Source organism: Protopterus annectens, chromosome 15.part0 (assembly GCF_019279795.1).
Source record: "Protopterus annectens isolate FY-2018-M chromosome 15.part0, PAN1.0, whole genome shotgun sequence".
Taxonomy (NCBI): domain Eukaryota; kingdom Metazoa; phylum Chordata; order Ceratodontiformes; family Protopteridae; genus Protopterus; species Protopterus annectens.
The window spans coordinates 589,316,223-589,340,960 of NC_056749.1; the positions used below are offsets into that span (position 1 = coordinate 589,316,223).

General features: G+C 37.1%; 1 protein-coding gene across 3 annotated transcripts in view; it reads left to right on the forward strand.

Annotated features, from left to right (window-relative positions):
- The window catches only part of TEX11 (testis expressed 11), a 1,293,291-nt gene that overhangs the window by 1,225,459 nt on the left and 43,094 nt on the right, over nucleotides 1-24,738 (forward strand). For 2 of the 3 annotated variants that reach the window (XM_044057409.1, XM_044057410.1), the window contains one exon: nucleotides 19,342-19,444. The exons of the other annotated variant lie outside the window; for it this stretch is intronic. In XM_044057409.1, the coding sequence (XP_043913344.1) occupies nucleotides 19,342-19,444 (103 nt within the window). The remainder of the gene's footprint in view (nucleotides 1-19,341; nucleotides 19,445-24,738) is intronic. 3 annotated transcript variants of the gene reach the window in all.

Consider the following 24,738-nt stretch of genomic DNA (forward strand, 5'->3'; position numbering starts at 1 on the left):
TCTATTGCTTAAATCTCAGCTGAACAAAGGCTTTCTCTGTAGGACTAACGTAGAATAGTGACAGATTATGTAGTCTTCCATACTTTGTTTTCCTCAGCGTATCTCTTGTGGGTTTGGTGAAGATGTCTGAGGTCTTGCCTGATGACAGTCACACAGGGTTTTCAGCACTAAGGAACATTCCAAAGACGTGTCTGGAGCATTTCTCCCCAGGCCTCTGCTAAAAATGGGCTCTGTCCCAGTCGGTCTATCCCAGTAAATAAATAAAACTTTAATTTCTTTTGCTAGTGGATGACTATAACTTAGTGGATGAAAAAGTTAAAGCTCTAGAGCTAGATGTTGTCCTTTTCATTCTTCCTCAACGAATGGGGTTACAGATCTGATCCTCAGATCCAACTCAAGTCGCATACTTCAGACTTTGGATCCAACTCTCGAGTTCCTCCCTCTACCTATAATACCATAGTCCATTCTTATTATCTCAGATCTTTTTTGCCACCATTGTGATCAGATGTAGGGGTCCTTCTCTTGAGCGTTTTGTCAAGCTTTTCTACAGTTTTTTCGTAAGTGAAAGTTAACATCTGATGTTGTCTTCTTCATTCCTCCTCATGATAGGGTCTTGGATCCAGCTTGGCCCCATTCTACAGACTTGGATCTGACTCTCAAGCTCCTCCCTCTTGCCCATAATACCCTACATCCACCCAAGTACCTCAGATCTCATTTGTTGCTTCAGCAGTCAGACACAGGTCTCATGCTCTCAAGCTATGGGAATAATAATTTCCTTCAGAACTTGCTATACTTTTTGCTAGTTGTTCTGTAAGGCCTCCTTCTTTATTTCTCCTCTTATTAGTGTGTGTGTGTGTGTGTGTGTGTGTGTGTGTGTGTGTGTGTGTGTGTGTGTGTGTGTGTGTGTGTGTGTGTGTGAGACAGTGATAGTGCCCTTGTATATATATATATATATATATATATATATATATATATATATATATAAAAACAAAAAAGTCTATTTTTTAACATTAGCTGTTTTTTTCTCTTTAGCTTTAATTTAAAAGATTTAATTAAAACTTTATACCTTAGTTTAGTTAGGTGTGTGTTGTTCTCCTCTTTACAGTTGCATCAGCTATGGTTGTCAGTTTGTTTTAGAGGGCTTTCTGGTCATGGTGGACAAGCCTTCACTTGGGTTTGAGCACTGCACTTTTTGTGGGCACAAAATTCCTAACCAGGATGCCCACAAGGAGTGCTTATATAGTTTGGTGGCTGAGCAGTTAAAGGCAGATTGTTCTGTATGCGCTTCTTTTAATCCGCATGCATTGGCTGACTGGAGAAACAAATTGATTCTTAGGGTTCTTCTCCCTTCATTGACTCCAAAGGCTCAGACCATTTTCTTGGCTTCTTCCTCTTCTTATCCAGCTACCAAAGAGGCAAAAAAGAGGTCTCTCCCTGTTTCCCTGAGGGACACTCTGAAGACTAAAGTCCAAGAACTCTTGGGATACGACTTCTTTGGACCTGAAGAAATTGCCTCCCCCTTGGATCTATCAACACTTTCAGATCCATGGGATATCATTACCATTTCTCTTCAGGGTGCCGTCAGGGACGTGCACTTGGATATATGTGAAACGAAATGGCAATTGAGATTGGATGCGACAGTGTTTCCAGGTATCAATGATAGTATTAGTATAATTCCTATTTTAAAATTAAAGCACATTTTAGGATGACTGTATGTGGATGTTCAATTTATTAAGGTTTTCATTTACATATTCCTTATTCAACAATTTTTTAACAGTGATGTAAGTTTTTAATAAACTTTTTTAATAAAAATATTTTAAATAGATACATAATACATGCATATTTAAAGTATTCACATTTTTAGACATATATTTACATTAATAATTGTTAGTGACAAAAAGTTTTCTTTGGTGTGCCATATTTATATTCATGTAATAGGATGTATTTATTCAATAACACTTGATATTTGAGCAAGTAATAGCATTATGGTAAAGTATATGTATTTGTTAGGGCTTATAGATTCACCATCAATTAATTAGCTAATTGTTTAATGGAGTGTGTGAATTGGGATCATTTGTGAGAAATGTATATTAGCTGAAATGGTTTTTAAACGGTGTTTGTTCTGAAGAAGTCTGTTCATTAAAGACGAAACCTAGGTAAACTATCGTCAGTGTTCTTGTGCCTGGTGTTATTGTGGTTCCTGATATTGGGTTGCATCGCTTGTTCTTCATTCGGAGTTCCATTGTTGTCTGGAGAGTGGTCGATATTTGGTCGGTGTGGTTATAATACCATAAAACATTAGCAGACTGAGATTTTAGTGCTACAGAAAACATGGAAACTCTGAACTTATATGCTTATACATTGAAATGCACTGAGGAAGGGGCTTCTAAATTTCAGTTTCATAATAACATGGACCTTAATAGAAAGTAGAGGATGTGGGAGATAGACTCATAGAATATAAAAGGTCTACAGGATAAGAAGAAAAAGAAACTACTTTTACATCTACTTTATCAAACACAAGCAAATATTATTTTTCTGCAAGAAACGCACTTACTTAATGAAGATTGGAATGGGGATAGAGATAAATCCTGGCTAACCTCAATTATTACCTCTGGTAGTAAGACTAATTCTAAAGGAATGGCTGTACTTATTAAAAAATACTCAGACTATTCTTGATTTTGGATCTTTTAACTTGGGGAGGTGGTGTTATTTTCACTGTACAAACTCTGTATCCTGTGTTCTTTCTAAATGTATATGGTCCTTGTTGAAATCACCACAAATTTATTATACAAATCTATAATTTATTATTAAAATTCCCTAACCATGAGTATGTAATTGGGGGGGTGACTGTAATACTGTCACTGACCCCTTAAAAGATAGGTCGAGCAGATACAAATCACACAATGCCCAGGTGTCGCAGGCTTTGAATGATCTAATGCTAGACTTTAATTTATTTGAACCTTTTTACTCAATGGGTCAGTCTAATCCTAATGACAAATGTACATTCTATTCCCCATGCTATAAATCATGGTCCAGGATTGATTTTTTCCTAATCTCTGACTCCTGCTAAATGAAGAAACCATGTATTCAACCAGCCCTAGATTTTTCTGGGACCACTATAAATTAACTCTGAAAAAAACCCAAAATGTTAGTAACTTCCAGACTTGCTCTTTGAACCCTAATCTCCTTGATAAAGAAGAAGTTGTAGAAGTTGTAGAAGCAATTAATAAGGATCTAGAAGAACTAATAAACAGTCTTTCAACCTCAGACATTACACTAGATGTTTTGTAGACTAGTAAAGCCAAAGTCAGGTGTCAGTTGATGCAAAAAGCCTTGTACTATAAAGAACTCTCTAAACAAAAAGAAAACAGTATAATATACAAAATTCAAGGAACTGAAGTCACTTCAACTGAACTTCACACCAGACTTAGAAAGCCATCTGTTGAACAAACAAAAGGAGTTGTATCTACTCTACTCGCAAAACCTCTCTTTCCTGGAAATGAAATTCCTCTCTAATTATTCGGAGTGGGCACAACAACCCTCAAAACTACTTGCTAGACTTAACATATATTAAAACCCACCAGTAATTACGCAAATTACCTTTAATAACTAACTGTTTACTACAAACCAAGATATACTATTTGTATTTGAAAAGATATATAGGAAACTATATGGACCCCAATAGTCACTCTTCTCAGAGAATTATAACACTCTCTTTGACAGTATTAATTTCCCAAAAATAGAAAAACATCAAATTGAGCTCTTGGAAGCCCCCTTTGTATCAGAAGTAGTTGTGGATGCAATTAAAAGCTTACACAGAAACAAAGCCCCAGGTCCCAGTGGCTTTACTTCAGACTTCGACAAAGCATTTGCACCAAATTGATTCCTATCCTTCTTAAAGTCTACAATCATATTAGCAAATTTGGTTTCAAGACTTACACCTGAACAACTACAAGACTATTTTTATACATAAGTCCAACACTGATAAAACTAATCCAGTAAACTGCAGACCAATATCTCTTATAAATGTAGATATAAAAATTATTTCCACAATACTAGCGAATAGACTTAAAAAAAGCATTGCCTACAATTATATCCCCAGAACAAGCAGGTTTTATGAAGGGGAGGCAAACTTGGGATAATACTCCCACACTGGATGCAGCCATGCAGGTTTTGGTGAAAGAAAAGCTAACCCATATATCTTTTAGCACTTGATGCCACTAAGGGATTTGACAGCATTAATTTGGACTTCTTATTTTTGACCTTACAGCATTTCAACATTCCAAAGAAATTCATAAAAATAATTAAAATACTTTATAACTCTTCATTTACTACACTATTTATAAATAAATCTTGATCTAACAGAATAAAATTAATTAATGGTACAAGACAAGACTGCCCCCTATCACCATATCTCTTTAACATTTATATTGAACCACTGCTTATCTATCTATCACAGAGAAACTTTCATCATATTCCCAGGGTACTGAATAACAGCCTGCTGTTCTCAGCCTTTGCTGATAACCTCAACATATACTTCCAGTTACCTAATTCTGATTTAAATAACATTTTAAAAACTATCGATATCTTCTCGAAAGCCTCCAGTTATGAAGTTAACCCTTCAAAGTCGCTCATCTTTCCCATTAATCCATTAAGTAAATAGTGTGGGAAGAAATAGCCAGGGAATTGTTATGGTTAGACTTGTATAGGCCCTAGGGCCGATAGCCTAGTACCAACCTATGAACCTATAAAACACAACCCATCTCACTTTCTAGACACTGCAATTAATTTAAAATATGATTTTAAGTACTTGGGTATAAAGTTTGTACACAATCAAAATAACTCTTTTTAAAATAACCTTCTAAAAAGTTGGACAAATATCAAACATGACCTGGATAGATGGAAAAACATGAGACTTCCTGTCTTGTACAGAATAGCAGTAATAAAAATGAATATTCTTCCCAAAGTCGTATACCAATTAAATGCAGCCAATTATTTTATTCCTATGAACATTTTTAAGAAAATTAATAAAATCTTAACTACATTTATCTGGTTTCCAAAATCCCCAAGAATTCCTCTACCAATACTAATACTCCCAAAAAATAAAGGAGGTCTGGGTTTACCAAATTTTAAGTTATATTACGATATAATATTTGCCAATCGAATCCTTCTTATTGCCGATCATAACCCTATAAACTTAATCCACTCTCTACAATGGATCAATCTATGACACCCTTATGTCAAAACACATAACATAAATCCTGTATCCTTACATTTCATGGATAGATTCATACTAAAGGGCACTAAAATACATATTCTAATCAAACATAAAATCAAAACATTTCAAAATCTATTCTCCTCTTTACACCTTGAAAAAATGCTTGTCCTTCTACAACCTGTCCATCTAAACCCAAACCTGAAGGTAGGCAATAAAATGTTAAACTTGAACCATTTTCCCCAAATCAAGAACTATACTGTCTGAGACTTCTGTCGACTTAAGGACAAATTATTAAGCGATTTTAAATCTAATCTAAACCTAAGCAACAAATATACCATAATACTGACACAAATTAAAGAACTGGTGTCTTCTGTTAGAGGCATCCCAGATGGAGTTGAGGAAGAAGTAAACATTGCACAATCCCTAATGAAATTTTTAAACTCAAAAACAAGATGCTATCGGCTTCATACAAATTAATTTTGGCTATTAAATACCAATCTTCACTTATATATGCTCAATATTGGAGGGATAAAAATCCTAATTTAACTAATGTTCAACTCACTCTTGCTTTAAATAACACAAACAAATTCTCCCCCTTCAAGAAGCTTGTATATACCCAATTAATGATTTAATAATAATGCCTATTATACTCCAGAACGACTAAATAAGTTCTTCCCAAGCACCTCTGCCCTTTTTTTCCATCGCAACCGATGGACCTTTTGCATATTTTCTGGTACTGCAAATATGCACATAACCTATGGAGCTCATTAAGGGTCATACTTCAGAAAATGGGCTATGAGAAATCTACCCTATCTTGGGAGTTTGCTATATTGCATGCGAGTCCTATTGATTTGCCCAAGTCTGACTTGAATATCCTGATTGCTTTATTTGCATTAGTCAAACTGTACATCACCCAAAACTGGCTTGACAGGTCAAAATAGAATGGAAGGGCTTTATTAATATGGCCTCTAAATATATAATATCTCACAAACTCTTTATAGGTAATAAAAATAAGCGCTTGAAATGTCTCAGCTTCTGGAATCTTATCCTAGAGCACATTTTGAAATAAGCTATAACAAGAACACATCTATCATCCTATCCCTACACTGATTCTCGAAGTCTCTTCCTCATGAGATTCTAACAGATAGTAGTCTGTGATGATTTCATTTATGTCTGTCGTAATGAAGTGATCACTCACTAACTTCAATAATTGTAGCACTATATGTAAATAGTTGTATATATTACTTGTAAATGAATCCTGTTATGTACCACTTATTCTAAATATATGCCTGTATTACTCCAAACATTCAATGTAATTGTATAAATGAACTATTTTCTTTAGGTACTAGAACTTTGTCATCCCAAGACTAGTAGTTAAAAGGCATTATCTTGTTACTTGATAGTTCAAGGTTAATCTGTTCATGAAGATATGTCATGTTGCATGTTTTTGCATATTAAATGTTGAAAAATACAATAAATTAAAAGTTTGAAAAAAGAAAAAACAGTAGCAGACCACTTTGCAATTAAGCCATGATAAAGGACAAATTATTATTCTAGGGATAAAATTTCAAAGGGGGTATTCCAGGGTGACACTCTGTCACAGCTGCTATTGTGCCTTGCCCTTAATCCATTAAGCTGTCTACTTAACAGCTTAGGCTGTGGCTATGATTTGGCTCCTAGAAAACAACAAAGTGAAAAGACTTCTCATCTTCTCTTTGTCGATGATTTAAAACTGTATAGCTCACCAGATGAGGAACTGAAAGCACAACTGCAAGTTGTCAAAACCTTTTCAGATGATATAAGAATGTCATTTGGTCTTGATAAATGTGCAAAAGCAACCTTTAAAGCAGGAAAACTGCAGTAACAAGAAAACATCACTTTGGGACAAGAATGTGATATAAAAGAACTTGAGCAAGACGGGGTATATAAATATTTGGGAATTGATGAATGATCAACAATAAAACGTGAACAAATGCGAATAAAACTTAGGAATATTTTAGAAGGCTTAAATTAATCCTGAAAACAGCATTGACATCTAAGAACAAAATCCAAACTATAAACCAGTTTGCTTTTCTTGTCCTAACTTAGTTTTGGAGTGATTGACTGGCCCCAAAACGTGTTGGATAGATTAGATAGGAAAACAAGAAGGATGCTTTATGCTCACCAAATGATTTATAAAATCAGTGCATACCAAGATTATATATTTCCTTTTCTGAAGGAAGTTTGGGCCTTCTTGAAATTGATTACAAATACAGATCTGCAATCACGGGACTCCACACATATCTGCTGACCTCACAAGACCCAAATATAGTGAAAGTTTTGAAACATGAGGAGACCAAATCTAAGATGACTTCCCTTTGTCTAGCGAAGCATAGCGGCGTCAAGCAGGAATGGAAATCAAACCAGAAATAGATAAAAATCAGGTAGCAACTGAATGTGCCAAAAAAAAAAAGAAAGAATAGAAAATGAAGGACCAGATGAGAAGGCAAGAAATGTGGAAAATGCATAAATATAGTTGCAAGTATAGAAAACTTCTGGAAGAACCTCATGTTGATCAGGATTGAATGCAGGAATGGCTAAGGAGAGGAAAATTCAAACCAAGAGATGAATTGGTGGCACAAAACAGTGGGCTACGTACATGTTGGTTTGGAAAGTCCATTGAACATGTGGAAGAACCAGACAAATGTAAGTTTTGTAAAACAGAATTGGAAGCAGTTGTACACCCGTTGTTGGTTGTGACATTCTAATGGCAGAAGGACTGGAAGGCATTATTATGTGGCAAGACTACTGCACTGGGGATTGTGCAAACATTATGGTACTGAAGTGACTGAAAAACACTGGAAACATGAGCCACAAAGCATCATAGAAAATGATGGAAGCCTAAGTCACATGGGATCACCCATTACCAACAGTTCAAAAGATAGATGCTAGAAAACCATACATAGTGGTCCATGAAAAGAAGACAAAAGTAGCCCTGATCATTGTAATCACCACACCCAGTGACTACAGTGTCTTGCGTGCAGAGAGAGAGAGAGACAAAGTTATAAAATATCAGAATTTCCAGCCAGAAACAAGAACAATGTGGAAGAAAGATACCCAGATAGTTCCAATAGTAGTAGGAGCAACGAGTCTTATAAAAAAAGGTGTCTACAGTCATACTTGGATATGTTACCAATACATGTAACTCGGTGCAAATTGCAGGAGTCATTACTGGGCACATTGCGGGGCTGACATCAAAGACTGAAACAATACTAATTTCATGAACTTTAACCGTACTTTGACTTAGGAATGGGGTCCATTCCCGTCATAGTATTAGAAACTTAAAAGATTTGGAGAAATTTAAAAAAAGAAAAATCTGAACTTGGAAACATGATTTGAATGTTAGCTTATCTAGTTTAATGCTCATTTAATCCCACTTGGTTCACTGTCATAGAATGCTGCAGTTCATCTTGGACCTAGCACCTACAGAAAAAGAGCCCTTTCTTTTCTCTCTGAACACACTTACACTTGATATATCACTAGAAAGTTGAATTCATCCTGTCATGGAAAGGGTGGCATGTTCCTGACATAAAGGATACAAGGAAGGTGCTCCATTCACAAATTTAGCCAGATTATCCTCACTAGTTGCAGTTATAATTGCTACAGTATAATACTTTAAGATTTTAATTCATCTGGTTGTCACATATTTTTTAGTACTTGTTGCCTCATCTAAACATGGCAAATAGCATCTACTTATTACATCACAGATACAGTGATATACTAATAGTTATAAATAGCCATGGACAATAATTTATATAGGATAGAAATATAGCATATAAGCTATAACCTACTGGCTACCAGTAGTAGTAGATATGCAGAACAGGTATGAAAGGTGAGACTTCGACTGTTCATCCAAGCTACAATATGATATGACATGGATTTATGACAGTATCTTGAATTAATTAACAGTGATCCCTGTGTTAAAGAAGATAAATACTGCATCTCATGTAAACTGGATGTAGATCTGACAAAGCTTTTTTGAGGGTGAAAGCGCTCATCTGTTTGTTTTTCAATAAAGAAATTTTGATTTCTAAACAAGTTATAATTGCTTGATTACTCTGAAGTCTCACCCGAGCTTGTCTGCAGTGTATGGTTCTTTTTTAGGATTCTCAGCCAGCAGCTTTGCTGCTTACAAGTACCAGTTTTCACTGTGGTCTATTGTTTTACTTTATGGGAGCGAGATGTCTTATCCCCCTAAGGTTGGAAAACTATTTGCCTTAACACAAAGATATGCACTTTGCTTTTACACACACACACACATATATATATATATATATATATATATATATATATATATATGTGTGTGTGTGTACATACATACATATAAATCTGTAGTCATACAATAGTGGAGTAAAGGGCAATTACAGTCAGCACTGAATGTGGTTTTTGGGGATATTGATTCACACTACTAGTACTTGCACAACTGATAGTCATACATACCTGCTAGACTCCCCTTCTGGGTAAGAGACGGTCATTATTAATTCAAGATAATTGAACAGTTTAATTTCAGCAAGGGAGTCTGTTTTGAGTCTCTTCCAGTCTTTAGCAGTAACAATAAACAACACAAAAGTCCCATACAGTTGTTGACTTTCCCTTGTTGCTCTTTGGATTCACTGTCCTGCAGAACACATTTTCTACTGCAGAACATATTGCTTCATATTATTCAGATTTACTTGTTCCTCACCTTTTGTATGCCTAAAAGCATTAGGGATCATGACTACAACTGTTTATATGTTTCCAATGCCAGTTCTCCAGTGTTAGACTCAGACACTGTTTACAAATGTACTCACCTTGTCTCTCAGCCTGTCAGTGGTGTGGAAGATTTTTCATCACTGGGGAAAGCCTTGCTGCAACCCATTTGCACCCATTGCCATCACCAAGTGCAACAACATTCTTTCCCTCATCTCTTCTCTGAGGAAGCATCTCTGGGATGATTTCATCCAGAAATGACCCCCATGATTCTGATATGCTTTTCTACATTTATATTCCAAAATGTATTTTGAAACAAGAATGAGCATATCCAACTTTGATTTTCTCTGCGTTTGCTTCACCTGCTAGAGAAACCCCTGTGTGTGAATTCCTTCCTAACCACACTCAACCACATGTCCAGTAGGCCTAACAGAGATCTTCACTCCCTTCTTCTAACCACATAGTTATTCCCATTCTAGCAATAGTCAGGGGCCCTTCTTAGCTTAACAGGGTTGCCCAAATCCTCACTTCTGACAGAGACCTAACACTAGAAAAAAGTACTGGAATAAATGGACACATTTCACTATATGGGCTACATCTGAAGATTTGAATCCCATTGCAGCTTCAGTACCAGCAATTTTAGACTCCCTTTTTCTGATCTTTGATACTAGATTGATTTATTCCTCTACTTAGCTCAACACAGCAGCAGTTTCAGACTTTCATCTGGCATCTAACTTATTGTCATTAACATCCTTGAAGGCTTGCAATGTTTTGCTCAGATGGCCTTTCCTTACCTGACCTCCTATAAATGATCATATCCCTCTTTGGGATATGTTGCTTTAGAGAAGTTGAATTTTTAAGTTTTTAACTAGCTGATAAAGCAGACTTGAAACCTGTATCTCAGAAGACACTTTTCATAGTGGCCATATCTTCTGCCTGAAGAGTTTATGAATTAGAAGCCTGTTGTGTCAGTCCTCCACACCTAACATATGATGCGTCTCTGCAAACCGATCTACTTTTAATGCCTAAAAGTAGTCACTGAGATGATTCTCACTCAGTTTAACTTATCTGTCTTCCTTCCCAATTTCTGTAACAGAGATGACTAACTCTTGAATTGTATGCATGTCCAGAGGCAGTTTATATAGTACCTAGATGGAACCAGACCTTTCAAAAAAAAGGTAGCAACTGTTTGTCAGTCTCTAAACGTAATTGGGCCCTGAAGTGTATAAAATCACTTTGTCCAAGAAGTTGACTGACTGCATTTATTTCCATCATGAAAAATATGAGTCTTTACCTTCAGTACCTAGAGCTAAATCATCTAGGGCAGTGTCTGCCTCTCAATAATTTTTCAGGAATACGTCCTTTGATGATATATATGCAGTAAATAAGTGGCCTTTACTGAATACTTTTGCAAGACACTACAAGTTGGATGTGATCTCTAGATCAAGGTCTTCCTTTGGGGTCACAGGTACTAGGGGCATATTTCTATGATGGTGTGCATACAGGAGAATTAGCATGAGACTCTGTCCTGTTGTTGATGAGAATGGACCTCTTCAACACAGTCACAAAAGATACATACTTAGCATTATGTTTGATATGGATGAATAGCTCCATCCTCTTTAACATAAGTAATCTTGCATTCAGGAATTCTGTGTAGCTAGGAGACTTCAGTTTTCACTGGCAGTCTGATTCTAGTTTTCTTCCCTATGCAACTTTAACTGAGCATGGATTTTACAAACTTGTGGAAAATCTATCTGACTAATCCTAATCCTGCACTGGCAGTCCTAATCCACTTGACTGGTTTTGTCCCAATTATTCCTAAAGATTCTCTACCCATTCAGTTGACTGCACTATCATCAGTGATCATTGTGCACCATTTTCCACTTTTTCTGCCAAGAAAGCCTACTAGCCTCAGAAGAGTACTACCTACCACAATAATATTACTTGGTAAACGTACCAATAATCTTAGTTGTGCTTTGACCTGCCCAGTACCAATCGACTACCAATCCCTGAACAGGAGGAATCCCATACTGATGTTCATCATTTTCACTACTGCAGTAGCCTATGAGATGTATCCTAGTAAGGATATAGCACCCAGCCCACTTCCCAAAGTTCTAAACCCCTCCTGCATAGTCATTCTGACTACCTATTTGCTAACCCCATTTGGAGGGAACTATAAAAGCAGCCAGAGTAACTAAAAAAAAACTTTGATACTTTCTTGCTGCCTCATGCCAGTTCATCTCTGAGGCCTCTTTTGAATATCAGTCAGCCAAGGCTTTCTGTCAGACAGATAAGACCCCTTTTGAGAACACCTCCTCCTGATATTTTTGATGGCAATTGTGGTATGCGCTTTAGATGAGATGTTAAACTGAGGTCCCATCTGCTTGAGTTGATGATAGCTCAGGTAGATGTACAAGATCCCATGGCACCAGTTGAAAATAGCAGGAGAAGTTCTACTGATGCCCTGGCCAAATTTCCCCTTCTAGTATAAATACCATCTCAGGTCTCCCCTGAAAAGAGGCCACTAGCCTAGTGGAACTAACAAGATCAACAAAGAATGAATGAATAAATAAAGTAACCGTTATTGTCTCTCTAAGAATTACTTTCTAGTCATAAACTGCTGTGTTGTGCCCTAGGTCTTATTCTAAATTTATTTAGGTTTATTTTATTAATTTAGACAGTCAAAGCTTTTCAAAGAAAAAGTTGTACCTTTAGAGAATGCTTGTGTTTACTTGGTATTTACTTTTTTTTCTTTTAATGTGTATTTACAGGGCAACCAATTTCTGAAAATGTATTTGTTAAAGGACAGGGAAATTTTGTGTGCTGCATGTGAAACATTGTTTTGGACAATATTTTTTGGAAGGATTGTGTGCAGTTTCTGCCTAATAGTGCCAACTTACCTTCCAAACAACTCGCATAGGCATATCTTACCAGTAATTAGGTTTCCTCCCTGGCTGCAGCATAGATACTTACCCCAGTCCTGCTGGTCTTTCTCCAAAAGTACCTAAAAAGAAAAAAAAACGTTTAAATCTGGAGCCTTTGCCTTCAGTACAGGCATATTAAATGCCTCAGCAAATTGGGGGGTGATACTGCAGTGTCTACTTCTAGTTTCTCAGACCACTCTCCTATTTCCTTGAATCCCTGTGGTGTAGACTTACTGGCAGCTATGGACCATGAGTCAGGCATATCCTTTGTGACTTTTCCAGGATCCACCATTGGCATGGGGAACCATCCATCCTAGGAAAAGGAGATACTATGAAAGAGTGTCTTTTCAGGGTGCCAGGGGAAAGAAGCCTCTTGCTTGGGATGATATGACTTCCCCTAGTCATTCTTCCCTTAGGGATGTTCCTAGGAAAAAGAAACAAAAATGTAATCACATTGAAAATAGGGAGATGTTTTCTTTCATGAAAAAAAACAATAAAAGTACCGTAATTTTGCTGGAAAGAACAGACAGCCACTTGCAAAATAACCGAGTCTTTATTGGTTAAGCGCTTTTGTCCACAGAATGGTGAACTTCATCAGAACAAAGCAACACAGAAATTTCCCTACTATAAATAGAGCACATATTCAACCAATTAACTAATCAGAACATATTCTCTTAAAGCACAGTGGGTCCAATTAAAACCTACTGATCTTGTTAAACAGCAAAAAATAAAAAAAATAAAAAGTTTAAAAACTTTTAACCAAACCTTGAAATATATTGTAACTTAATAAAAAACACCAAATATTTATATAAAATGCAAATGAAAGCAATTCTAATACTTGTTTACTAATGAGTTATTTTAAAACTCCCATATAATTCACATGTATTTTTTATATATATGAATTTATTAAAAAAACTGACATTAGGTTACTAATAAAGCCTTATGTTTTAAAATGGGCAAGATAGAAATGTGATCATTGAGCCCGGGGGTTCAGATGTCTATATAAGGCATTATTCTCACATTTTTATTGATGTCATACATGTGTTCATAAATATGGCATCTTAAAGCCCTATCAATAATAAATGTGAGAATAATGCCTTATATAGACATCTGAATTCCAATTTTACTTGTACAGGATTTCAGTCTGGTATCCTAGAACAAGAGACTATTAACAATAGGGGTGGTGATAAGAAGATGTTATTAGAGGAAAAAGAGACCAGATGGCAACTAAGGTTAAATGCATCCAAACCCCCCGCCCAAGATCAATGATCACATCCCTGTCTTGCCTATTTTAAAACATAAGGCTTTATCAGTAACCTAATGGCAGTTTTTAATAAATTCATATATATAAATATACACGAGAATAATATGAGAGTTTTCAAATAAGCTCATTAGTAAACAAGTATTAGAATTGCTTTCATTTGCATTTTATATAAATGTTTGGTGCTTTTTATTAAGTTACAATATATTTTAAAGTTTGGTTAAAAGTTTTTAACAAACATTTTTTTAGTTTTTTTTTTTTTTTTTTTTTTTTTTTTGCTGTTTAACAAGATCAGTAGGTTTTAATTGGACCCATTGTGCTTTAAGAGAATATGTTTTAATTAGTTAATTGGTTGAATATATGCACTATTTATAGTAGGGAGATTTTTGTGTTGCTTTGTTCTGATGAAGTTCACCATTCTGTGGATGAAAGCACTTAACCAATAAAGACTTTGTTATTTTGCAAGTGACTGTCCGTTCTTTCCAATAAAATTACGGTACTTTTGTTGTTTTGTTCATGGCTTAGTGGTTACTGTACCATTGTGTATAGTTGCAGATGTTTTCTATTACTAAAAATGATTTCATCAGCTTAGCCAGGAGCATATACTGCATTCAGTCACTTCTGGATACTATATGCCTTCTCCTACCTAAGACTTGTACCTCTTCTTCTGCGAAAGAAGATTATTCACATGATGTTAACAAAGACAGGGTTGTGTCATCTGAGGATTCTAGAGTCCAAGACTCTGATTCTGCAGATAGTTAGCCTGAAGTCATATAGATGGAAGCTTTCTCTTTGGCTGAAGCCATAGCCAGACTAAGAGATGAGTCTTCTTTGGAAGATATGAGTGTTCCCCTTGAGTTGACTGGATCAAGGAGCCCCCAGTGCTGCACCCATTCCTCCAATTGTTCCAACAATGGAACATGCTTTTAACGCTGTCTGTAATGCTCCTGATTTTCTTCCATCATTTCCTAAGAAAGCAAATAAATTGTACTGAGTTTCTAAAGCTAACAAATATATTTATTCTTATCTTAAAGTAGATCAATCTGCGATTATGCCTACACTCCTGTAGCAAGAAAACTCCTTTCCATGTCCAACCCATTTTCTGTGGATTAGGAGGGTAAGTGTTTGGGCAGACAGGTTAAGAGACTTTTTTTCCTTCTTTCACTCTAGCCTTTAGAATCCCTAATTACCAGGGCTCTATGTGGAAGTTTATTTTAAAATATGTTAATAGTTTAATGTTTTCTGCTTCTCTGAGCCCAGAAGATAGGTCTTATGTGAATCAGATTATGTATATCCTGTCTCAGATTTTCAAACGTACCTTAAGAGGTATGTATGATTGAGATGATGCTGTTTCCAGAGCTATGGCTTCAGAACTATTTTGAAGAAATTTGTTTGGGTACATAACCAAAATGTTTCAGATGAGTAGAAGTCAGAAAATGTCAGTTCCAATCTGGATACAAGTTGGGAGGGTGGCCTAATGGTTAAAGTGTTTGCCTTACAAACACAAGGTGCAGGGTTTGAGTCTCACAAGGGACAATTGGCTAGGCTTAAAATGGCTCGCAAGGGCAGTTAGCTTAGTACTAATCTATGAACCTATACAGAAGTTTTATTTGGGCCAGCTCCTCAAACAGTGGGATGAGAGAGGTAAATCAATGCAGGGAGTATTCACCATTTTTCAGATTCAAGTGTTCTTCCCTTTGAAAATCCCTGCCCAGTTTAAAGGGCAAAATAAGCAAAGAGCACAGGCTCCCAAGAAGAAATGACAGGAGGGAACCAATCCTAAACCAAAAACAAGCAGTTTTACATAAAAAGAGTCAAACACCAGCTTCTGAATGATTATACCAGGAACATGGTCACTTTCCCTCCCCCCTTCCTATTTCTCTTCTCATCCCAAAGAATCTGACCCTCTATGTGCCAGCATGGTGTTAGATAATTTCAGACAAATGGGTTTTGAAGGTGATCCAGGAGGGTTACAACTGGCAATGGATATAATTGCCTCCTCCTTTCAGGAGATCCCTCCTCATGCTCCCAATCTTACTGAATTGATTCCTTGGATACCCCAACATTTGTTACAGTTAGGAGTCATAGAGCAAGTTCCTGCATTAAACATAGGAAAGAGCTTTTATTCCAGGAAGTTTCTAGTGCCAAAGAAGGAGCACTCATGGAAACCATTTTTGGATCTTTCCTTTCTCACTTTTTACAAGTTGCAGAATTCAAGATGTTAACTCTTCAAACTAGGTTAGCACGTCCCCCAGACCACTGTGTTATGGTAAACTTAGATCTCAAAGATGCTTACCATTACATTTTTATTGCATACAATTTTTCAAGAGATAACTAAGATTTTGTGCATCTCAGTCACATTATTAATTTGCTGCATTATACTTTGGGTTGTCTGCTGCACCGAGTGCGTATGAAGTGTCTACCGCAATTGTAGCTCATTGCAGACTGCGAAGTATCCACATTTTATCTTATTTAGATGACTTGCTTATCTATACAGAGTCTTTGCCTAGATGACAGTAATCTTTAACTAAGATGTCTTACCTTCTTACTCATCTGGGACTTCAGATAAACTTGTAAAAATCCTCCTTGACTCAATCACACAGGATTAAATTTCTAGGGTATCCTATAGACACGAGCAAAAAGCCTTTTTACTTCAGGACAAGATGGATTTATATTGAGAAATATTCTTGAACTTTTCTCTTTTGTCCCAAGTTTCAGACAGAGAATTCCTCTGGATTCTAGGCCTTATGGCTTCTATGATCCCCATAATACCACATTCTAGACTGCATGTTAGGAACATTCAGTGGTATCTCAAAAACATTTGGCCCCAGCATATGCATCCCATGGAGTTTCAAAATTCCACTACTGAGTTTTGTAAATATAGACCTACATTGGTGGAGGGATCAGATGACTTTCAATACAGAGCTGTTTTTTTCTCTTCCTACACCAACACAATCAGTCCTGATGGACTCTTCAGATTTCCCTTGGAGCAGTTTCTATGAGAGTAAAAGTGCAAGGTCTATGAGACAGTTTAGACAGACAAAAGCATATAACTGTCAAAGAAATGATGGCTGTAATTCATGCCATAAAGGCTTTACATTGTCATCGGAAACCAAGCCCTCTTCAAGTGATAACAAGCAACACCACCATGATGTGGTACTTAAACAAATAAAGGGGTACCAGATCATACCATCTACTCCTGCTAGCAATGATAGCTTGGGAGCTAGTTCTTCAGCACAGTCTTTCTTACTCTTTAGGTTTCTTACATACCATCAGACAAAATGTTGTGGCTGACAAACTCAGCTGATCCTGGACAGACCCTCATAAGTTGAAGCTCAGTCCAGAGGTATTCCAGGAATTGATCCTATATGTGAGAAATGTCTCAATAAAATCCATTTGTCTCCTTTCAAAACAGATAACTTGATCAATTCTGTTCCAGAAATCCTTGCAACCAAGCCTAGAGAACAGATGTGCTTTAATTTTCCTGGTTAGGGATTGTTCCTATATGCCTTTCTGTCTTTTCCAATGATTTCCAAAGTACTGCTGAAGGTTCTGAAAAATGTGATGACTCTCTTTTGGCCCAGGGAAAATTGGTTCTCCCTTCTTATGGAATTGGTCAAGGACAGTTGGCACACGTTTCCTCAAAGATTGGCTCAACTCACACAGGACAAGGAGAGAGTGATTCAACTCATCATTAAACATCTTAAACTGACTACCTGGATGATTTCATTTTGATACCATTCAAGCACCTTTTTCATGAAGACATGGAACTGGTACTAAAGGAGGCAAGAAAGTCTTCTACTAGATCATAGATTAGCAAATGGAAAACATTTTCTATCTGGTTCCTAGCCAATAACCATGGTCTCTTCAGGGATTTTGCACCCCCTAGTACTCAAATATTTGTGTGAATTAGTATCTTCTGACCTTTGTTATGTCTCTTTCAAGATACATTTTGTGGCCATTTCAGCTGTGTCTCCATGGATTCTCCTCCTTGGCTGCCAAGCCCTTCAGAAATTTCCTGTCATCAAGAAAAGTGCTTATCTGCAGGCTTTCAAGGACTGACAGTCATCTAACACTGTTCTATTGCTGGACAGATAAGTTCCTTTCTGGGGGAAAAACTTCTACTTTACTGTTTTACTTCAGCAAACTTATTTTTTTCTTTAAAATAAACACTTTCATGCTAGGAAAAAGTGTTTTTGTTGACTGTCTCATGACTTTTATGTACTTTTAAACAGGAGAGCACTTTTTTACTTTTTTGATAAAACATTGTTTAGATCTATTGTTTTCCTGTGGAAAAACTGTGGTTATTTGACTTTTGGGGGCTGAGGAAGTGTTAAAGTGCTTTTTACTATTTTTTTTTCTGAGAAAAGATTACTTTTTTTCTACTTTCCTATTTTACCAACTATTGCTGATAAGTTTACCAGGCAAGCAAGCACCATTTTCAGCATGACCATGGAACAAAATACCAGTTCCTTGGTCAGACCTTCTTCTAGCCAAAAAAAACAAAAAGAAAAATATGGTTAAGCAACCTTTGCCTCCACAGCAGGCTGTTAATTTGCCTCAGTCACAGGTGGGCGACTATGCTCTTGCCAAAGCTAATTCCACAGATCACTCAGTTTTTGATTCAGATATCTCTGGTGTAGTCCATACAGCCACCATGGACTAGGGATGTCCTCAGCAGCTGTTGGGGTGTCCTTAGTGGACATGGGAGAGCCAATGTCATTGGTCATGGGAGAAGGGACAGGGAATGTTCCCCTGCTTAGCCAGAATATTGTGCCCATCTCTGGAGAAGCTGTTGCTGACATTATAGGGGGTCTGTTTTTACACAAATTTCTGCCAAAAAGAGACATAAAAGTAAACATTTATCTTCTCCTGTGTCGTCTAGTATGGGCAGGAGTAATTTGTTGGGCTTGGCTCTGTGTCTTAATTAGGCTCTTGACCCTTCTTGTAAAGGAATTTCTGAAAAATTGATTCCTCTTTTCCTGAAGAGGTTCAAGAAATAGAATATGCAGAGGATTGTGAAGGATCAGATGCAATATTTTCTCCTCAGGTTTCTGATTCATATGAGAGTATGGTATCTGATATTCTCTGTGAGGGATTCTCTTTTTCTGAGAATGTTACCTGGATGAACCAATGTTTTTTTGCTGGGAAAACACTGAGGCTTTTCAGTCCTGTATAAAATATGTTTTGTTATTTGTTATTTGTTACAGCTGGAAATTCCAGAACCTTCTTCTGTCTTCCTGTTCTGTCAACCTTGGAAGATGTCTTTGTCACAGCCTCCAGCTTTCCTGAAAGTCAGCCTGCTCCAACGAAGTAAACAGATTGCGTAAAGTATTTAGTATTTCAAGTTTTTAAACACCAATCCCATACCTGCCCCAGCAAGTATAAGCTTTAATAAATGTAGCTGCTGCTAAACATTTTCTTAATTCTAATCCCTCACCTTCTGATAAGGATGGGGAAGCTTTTGATAAGCTTGAAAAAAAGTGTATGCTTCTGTAACTTTGATTTTTTAGAATTCTAAACTCTCAGGCTAATATTTTGAAGTTTATCCTGGCTAAATGTGAAAGTATGAGGAATGTTTTTGCATCAGTTTTGCCTTCCGAGGAAAAATCTGCATTACATAATTTAATTTCTTCTCTTTATCACACTCCTTGTTTAAAGTGAGTTTATAACTCTGTAAGTATTACAAAAGTTCCAGTGGCAGTAGCCCTGTAAGGAGGTTTGCCTGACTGTTTTCTTAGAACTACCAAGAAGGTGTTAAAAAGAAAATTTGAATTCTTACTTGGATAGAGGTTTAGTGCTTGGACCTTCTGCTGCAGAGGTTACCAAAAAAAAAAAAGTGTTGAGCAGGGAAAGCTGATTCAGGGAATCTGTCAGATTTTCTAGCCCTCCTTCTCTAACTTTTCCAAGAGATTCTCTGCTCCTTCATCTGACTTTGGTTAAAAAAAAAAAAGAAAAGAAAAATAAATAAAATAAACCATCTCAGCAGAATGCTGGTAAACATATGTTTATAAAGCAGTATCACTGAGGTTCCAAAAAGAAAGGAGGAACCTCCCTGAACAAAAGATAGTCAAGTAAGTCAGAATGACTATATGAGAAATCTTGCCCCCCCCCCCCCCCACTACCACTGTCACCAGCACTACCATCACCACTCTGGCAGTCCATTAAATCCTTCCAGAAAGTCGCCAGACCAGACTCTTCTCCAGCACTACCATCACCACTCTGGCAGTCCATTAAATCCTTCCAGAAAGTCGCCAGACCAGACTCTTCTCTTCCTGTTTTACATCATATGCTGTTTCCTCCTCCTCAGTTGGGGGAAGGATTTTACTCAAGAATGTTTTAGTGCCAAAGAAAGAAAGCTCTTGGAAAACATTTCTGGATCTTTCTTTCCTGAACCATTTTGTGATACTACCCAAGTTCAAAATGCTTTTACTTCACAACCTGTTACTCCTCCTTTTACATTCATTCAGGTTTCAGACATTTCTTAAAGTTTGTGCTTCTGGATCACATTATTTATTTTATTTATTTATTTATTTTACATTTGTTAACCGGGATTGTCTGACTGAGCAAAAGCCCTTTTCAGCAGAGGCCCGGGGAGAAAAGCTCCAAAACATAGTTACAAAAATATAACTGCTACAAACACAGTTAACATTATAATCATTCATAATAAAACTTGTAGAACAGTTATCATATATATGCAATTACAATTATCTATAAAAATGTTATGAAGAATACTACAGCAGAAGGAAATGAGATAGTGTTAGGTAAAAATTATGAAGTAAACTAGTTTAAGTTGAAGTCTTGGTATAAAGGAGAAGAAATGATGGTGAGACAGGAAGTTAGGTTTGTTATTTAGTGAAGGTATATTCAAGGAGGTTGAGTACAGGTACAAATCCATTGACTTTTTAAGTACTCTTTAGTGGCAAGTTTGAATAATTTAGGATGTGAAAGTGATCTAACTTCTTGTGGGAGTTTGTTCCAAGCAAAAGAGGAATGGTATCTGTATGTAATGGCTCCTATTTATTATCTATTATCAGATGTTCATCTTATTGATCACAGCCTCAGTAACCTTAGCTATATGGCTTATATCCTGCATAGGATATAACATAAACAGCTTTCAAAGCTCCAGAGCACCTTTCATTCACCCAAATCATCAATCAGCTCAAGCTGAACTAACTAAAAAACAGTTTTGGGCACCAAGCCCTTTAGAGCTTTCCTGCCTGTGAAGATTGCACTCCTCAGAGTCTTTCAAGGATCAGCTGTTGGCTTGTGCTGTTCATTTGCTGGGCAGATAAGTTCCATATGGGGAAAACCTTCCATTTTAAAAATGATTTGTTTATTAATGCTTTCCTGTTCAAGAAAGTTATCCTTAAGAGTCTGTGTTTTAATGAGCTGTCATGAGACTGTAGTATACTTTTAAATGAGAGTGCACGTTTTCCCTGTCAGTTTAAAAGTTGATTAAAGTAATTGAAAACATTTTTCTGTAGATAAATTGTGTTTATTTAACCTTTTGGGGTTGGAGAAGTGGTTCAAAATGCTTTTAGCTGCTTTATGTCAAAAAGTCACTTGTAAAGTCTTAATTTTTACTGGCTTTTGTTGCTTGTTTTCCCAGGAAAGAGGCACCATTTTCAGCTTGACTGACTGTTTCATAGTCGGTCCTTCTTCCAGCCATAGAAAAGGAAAAGTTAAGCATATAGCCTTTGCCACCACAGCAAGCTAGCAGGTGGGTGGCTCTGTTGTTGTCGTGGTTTGTTCCTCAAACCACTCAACAAAAAGTGCCAGTGTTTTCAGTGGGATAATACTGAGGTTTCTCAATCCCTCAGAAAATACTATTTCTAGAACCTTCAGCCATTCCTCCAGCTCTGTCAGCTTCAGAGAATGTGTGAGTCACTCCCTACAATTTTCCTGATAGTCAGCCAGCTGCCCCTAAAATGGCAGACAGAATGGATAAAGTTCTTCAGTCTTGTAAGGTTATTGTACATACTTCTCAAACTTGATCCAGTTTTAGTTAATCCTACTGCTGCTAAATATTTAGTTAATTCTCATCTTATCCTTTCTGGTAAGGATTGGAAGATTATTGATAAAAGTGTGAAAAAAATATAAACTTATGCAAACATAATTTTCAAAAATTTGAATTGTCTGGCTCACTTGTTAAATGCTATTTTGTCTAACTGTGAAATTATGAGGAATGTTCTGTCTGCAGTTTTGTCTTCTGAGCCAAAATCTGCTTTGAATAATTTAGTTTTTTCAATTATTTATATTGTGTGTATGACTCAGTTAATTCTTCTTCCAGGGGTCTAGCCACTGGTATTGTTCTGAGGAGGTTAATCTGGCTGCATGTTCAGAATCTCCCAGATGATGTAAAATGAAATTTTAAATTCTCCTTTGGATAGAGATTTAGTTTTTTTCCTCTACTGCAAAGACGTATGATGAAATGAGTAAGCTGATACAGGGAATGTCTAAAATGTTTCAAACCTTCTTTTCTAAATGTTCTAAGGGATTCTCTAACCTCTCATCCAGTACTGGCAAAAACAAAACAGTCTCAGAAAATGCAGGTAAACACATTTTTAAGAAGAAATGACAAGGGAGTTCCAAAAAGATTTCAGGAAATCTCCAAAACCAAGGACAGTACAGCAAATCGGAATAACTATTCAAGGGATCTTGTCCCCAACCCACCTTGGTAACCTCCTTTTGCTTACAGAAAGTCTGAATCTCCATTTTCTTTTGGCAGCAGATCATTTCAGACAAATGGGTTCTGAAGGTCATTCAAGGTTACAGATAGTAATGGGAGGAAATTCCTCCTTTCCATGTGATAATTCCCCATCCATCAGACCAGACTCTTATCTCCACCTGTTCTTTATCACATGCTATCCCAGGGAGTATCAGTTCTACTTTCCCACGTGGAGAAAGATTTTTATTTAAGGATGCTTTTAGTGCCAAAGAAAGAAAATGCTTGGAGACCGGTTCTGAATTTTTATTTCCTTAACCTGTATGTAATACTGCCCAAATTCAAAATTATGTTACTTCACAATCTGTTACCTCTTCTTCCTCATTCAAATTTCCTGGTAACACTAGATTTAAAAGATACTTATCACATTCCTTTTCATCCAGACTTCAGGCGTTTCTTAACGTTTTGTGTCTCTGGATCACATTATCAGTACTCTGCCTTACCTTTTGGACGATCCATTGCACCAAGACTGTTTACAAAGTATCCAGCTTCAGTAATAGCTCATTGCAGGCTACAGAGTATCCATATTTTCCATATTTAGACAACTTACTTGTATTTGCTGAGTCTCTTTCAAAGTATCAGGAATCTCTCATTTGGGTGAGAGATTTCTTACACAAACTGGGGTTCCAAGAAAACATTCAAAAGTCTTTTTTGACTCCTTCACACAGGATTGTGTTCCTGAGTGTCAGCTGGATACCACAAGTTCAAAGAGCCTATCTTCCTTAGGTAAAATAGATCTATACCTAGATGTATTTCTAAGGTTTTCCACTCACTTTGATCACTGCAAATGAATACTTCAGGAATCTGAAGTTGCCTCCTCATTCTACTTCACATGTGGGTCTCAGATCTGATCCCCAGAACCAACTCGGCCACCTCCCACAGACACTAGCTTCCAGGCTCAAACTCCCCCCCCCCCCTACGCATAATCCTCTGTCTGTATTCCAGCATCCTCTGACCTCGTTTGATGCCGGTGTGCCCAGACATGGTTTCCAGGCTCCGCTAAGTCTTAGATTTTTTGGATAGATTTGTCATTTTTTGCTCTGCAGTTTTTCCTAGTTTAATTGTATTGGCAGTGTTCTTTGTCTCCTTCCCTCTCCCCTCTTCTCTAGTTTTATGAGGTGCATTAGGCCTTTTTTTTTTTTTGCTTACCTTTTCCTCCTCTTCCCCCTTTTGGTTTTGGCCCTTCTTCTTCCTGTCTTATAGTTATAATAGTTATAACAACTGTTTGTCAGTAACAGTTGTAAGTTGTAGTTAGTAGTTGTTGGATAGTCTGTTGTTGATAGCTCAGTGTTATTTTTCTTACCTGCTATGGAGAAGCCAACTGGCTTCAAGAGGCGCCCCAAGTGCAATAGAAAGATTCTGCACTCGGATGCTCATGACCACTGTGTATATTGCTTAGGATCGGCTCATCTGGACACCCCTTGCAGCAGTTGTGAGGGATACAACCCTAGAGCCATACAAGAAAGGGGAAATAAACTCATCTTGAAGAGTCTTTTGCCCCCCTCCTTCTTCTCCAGGGGCTTAACCCCCCTCCAAGCTTTTGCTCATCTCAGAGTTGAAGCAAAGGCACCTTAAGGAGCCCAAGGCATCTTCAGAGCTGCCTGCCAAGGCTACGAAGATTTTGGATCCGACTACATTGGTGCCAGGGCCTATGTCGGCTGAGTCTGATCCAGTTGACTTAACGGCTTCAAGTGAGCCCTCCACGTCTGCCACCTGTCTGAATCCTAAGTCTCTGGATCCGGGTAGTCCACTTAAGATCCAAAGGTCTCCAGATCTATAGTCTTCCTCCAGGGAGATCCATCACTTCGGTTTCTCTGTCTATGACATCTAAGATCCTACAGAAGCCCAGACATTCTCCCCCATCTTCGGTGGCTTCCTC